General features: G+C 31.2%; 1 protein-coding gene across 3 annotated transcripts in view; it reads right to left on the bottom strand.

Moving 5' to 3' along the window:
- Positions 1–634: 634 nt before the first annotated feature.
- Positions 635–2,554, bottom strand: part of LOC108694272 — an 11,517-nt gene continuing 9,597 nt past the window's right edge. For all 3 annotated transcript variants that reach the window (XM_018203653.1, XM_018203654.1, XM_018203652.1), the window contains 2 exons: positions 2,305–2,487; positions 635–1,323 (listed from right to left, as the gene is read on the bottom strand). In XM_018203653.1, coding sequence (XP_018059142.1) covers positions 1,165–1,323; positions 2,305–2,487 — 342 coding nt within the window. In that variant the 3' untranslated portion in view covers positions 635–1,164. The remainder of the gene's footprint in view (positions 1,324–2,304; positions 2,488–2,554) is intronic.

Below are 2,554 nucleotides of genomic sequence, written 5' to 3' on the forward strand. Positions count from 1 at the left end.
AGCGAGAATATATACAAATCATAGGATACTTTCACACGTTTTGCTTTAATAATGGAAGACCTCATTTTAATTGATTTACATACTACCAAGCATACCTTTTCCTTTGTAGGCCATATATTACCTACTCTTTATATTCCAATTTATGATTTCATAGTAGCGACTTGTGTATACACACAAGTTTTACTTTCATAAAAAAATTGCCTATATATTATAATCTTTTATTATAAAATACTAAAAGTTTCTCTTTCTAAAAATCTATTCGCATATTACGCATATATATCTCCGACTTAAAATATAGAATGACTTAAAAATATTATTGTACAAAATATAGTATATTGTGCCTCATTAGTTATTGCATGTAACTGCGTTATCAGTTACTCATTCTGTATGAAGTAAAACCAGAATTGACCTTTCGTACATAACTAGACCGTTATGATTACAGATAGATCCTGTAATAAAAGTCTGGCCAAAGTGAATCAGTCTTTTGATTGATCATCTCTTATGATCCATTCAATATATGTATAGTTCGTACATTTTCGCAAAGTGAGAGAAAGTGAGAAAAAGAAGAAAAAAAGATAACTATCTATCTTATATTTTTTATTCGCTTTGGCCAAATTCTTATTTATAGGATTTCTAATTGCAGAGAGTTTGTCACGTTCTCTTACGATGACGTGACATTAATAACAACTGAACTTCCGAGATATCACGCTATTTTTTCTCCATTACCTTGCGGAAATGTGACACAGATGATCCCTATAATATAATGATTCGACAGCACGATACGCTACATACATAGACTATAGAAAATATCGCAGCGACTATTTTTTTCTATTTGATATATTGCCTTGTACAATGAATTGTGCGAATTTGCCTGATATCATTTTGATATGCTAGAGGAGAGTAGTAATTCGAACAAAAAAGAAGAAAAGTAAAATTGAATCAATCTCTCTTTCGCCAAAATGAAACTCGTATAACATGTTTCATCTAAGATTACAAATTAATTATCGATCTTATTACTACAGTCAAGTACCCGTTCGTTTCTTTTCTTTTTGTATGTTCCTTTCTCGGAAGAGATATATATGTAATATATTATTAGTTTTTCAGTAGGCTGTCTTCGATCATGGTAGCTAACACGTCCACCAGAACGGACAGCATCGAATCGGGCTAAGGACTCGATTTATCCATCCCGATGATCTCCTCGAAAAGACTATTCTTTCCTGCCATCCGTTCCTCGATCGCGTGCATAGCATACCTCAGCGTCGCGGCGGCAAGATCACCCACCGACCAACGTCTGTCTATCAGAACTCTGCTCACAGTGTCTAACTGAAATTGAAATTTTAGATGAATAGTTATTAGCGAATTCAATCACTTGCACTATACTAGATTAATATACATAAATAGCTGCTAATACATAAAAAGCTGCTATACATGAAATTAGTAAAGTTAAATATAAAAGCATATAAATATTTTAAACGGTTAAATAGTCAATAATAATATTGTCACGTTATTTAATAGAATTTAATATTAGGTGTGGGAAAAAGTTCGTGGCGTTTTTCCCATTAGATGTAAAACGGGAAAAACGCCACGAACTTTTTCCCAATAATATTATTTTATTGTCAAAATTAATTATAATATGCTGCTATAGTTAAATGCTGGATTATATAATCCAATATAAATGTAAATGAATTATCATTATGTGAATGACTGAATTATCATTAGTAGGATATTTACTATCTGGAAAAATCTGAAATTTTTAGAGAAATTCTTTTTTATCCTTGATTTAAAAAGTTCAGGAATTTCTATGAAATTTTATTAGAATTCGGAGAAATGTTTGCAATTTTATTTTTTAAGTTTAAATTGTTTCTGAAAACGTTTTTTTATAATTTTTTCTCGATAACAGAATATTGATTAGCAATAAATATGACACATTTATGTATATTTACATACATTCTCGTGTGTCTCGCTAGTTTATAAGAAAAAGTGACAATAGAAAATAATACTCTGCAGAATAGAATAGCTAATTAAAATGCTGTATATATCGCAGTACTCTTTCCTATATACTAGATTTGTGGAGTGCTTGTCTTCTACTAATTTTCAAATATAGTTTATTTGGAAATTAATAGAAGATTTAAGTTGTTTGCACTCTAATTTATTTCAAAATTAGATTGAAAAATTCTCTAATCTCTATTACCTGGAATTTCAAAAATATCTGAAAAATCGAGGAATTCTCACGGAATTTTTTTACAAAGTTAATCAGTAAATATCCTGATTAGAGAATAAATAGAATAATATCATTTCCTTTACCTTGGATAGATTGGAATTGCCAGAGGTGTAATAGATTAATCTTGGTGTTCCTGCTAGAGAGGAAGCGAGCCATTGAATAACGAGTTTCAGTTGCGGATCGCCTTTCAATCTAGTCCCGCATCCCCAATTGCCGGTAGCCACGGGCAATAAGCCTCCTCCTTGGGGACTACTTTCGTGCGGCAACTATGCACATGATAAAACAATCTATTATAAATTATTTTTCGCCGTGCACATCACCGTTTCTTGATAT

Source organism: Atta colombica, unplaced genomic scaffold (genome assembly GCF_001594045.1).
Source record: "Atta colombica isolate Treedump-2 unplaced genomic scaffold, Acol1.0 scaffold12, whole genome shotgun sequence".
Taxonomy (NCBI): Eukaryota; Metazoa; Arthropoda; class Insecta; order Hymenoptera; family Formicidae; genus Atta; species Atta colombica.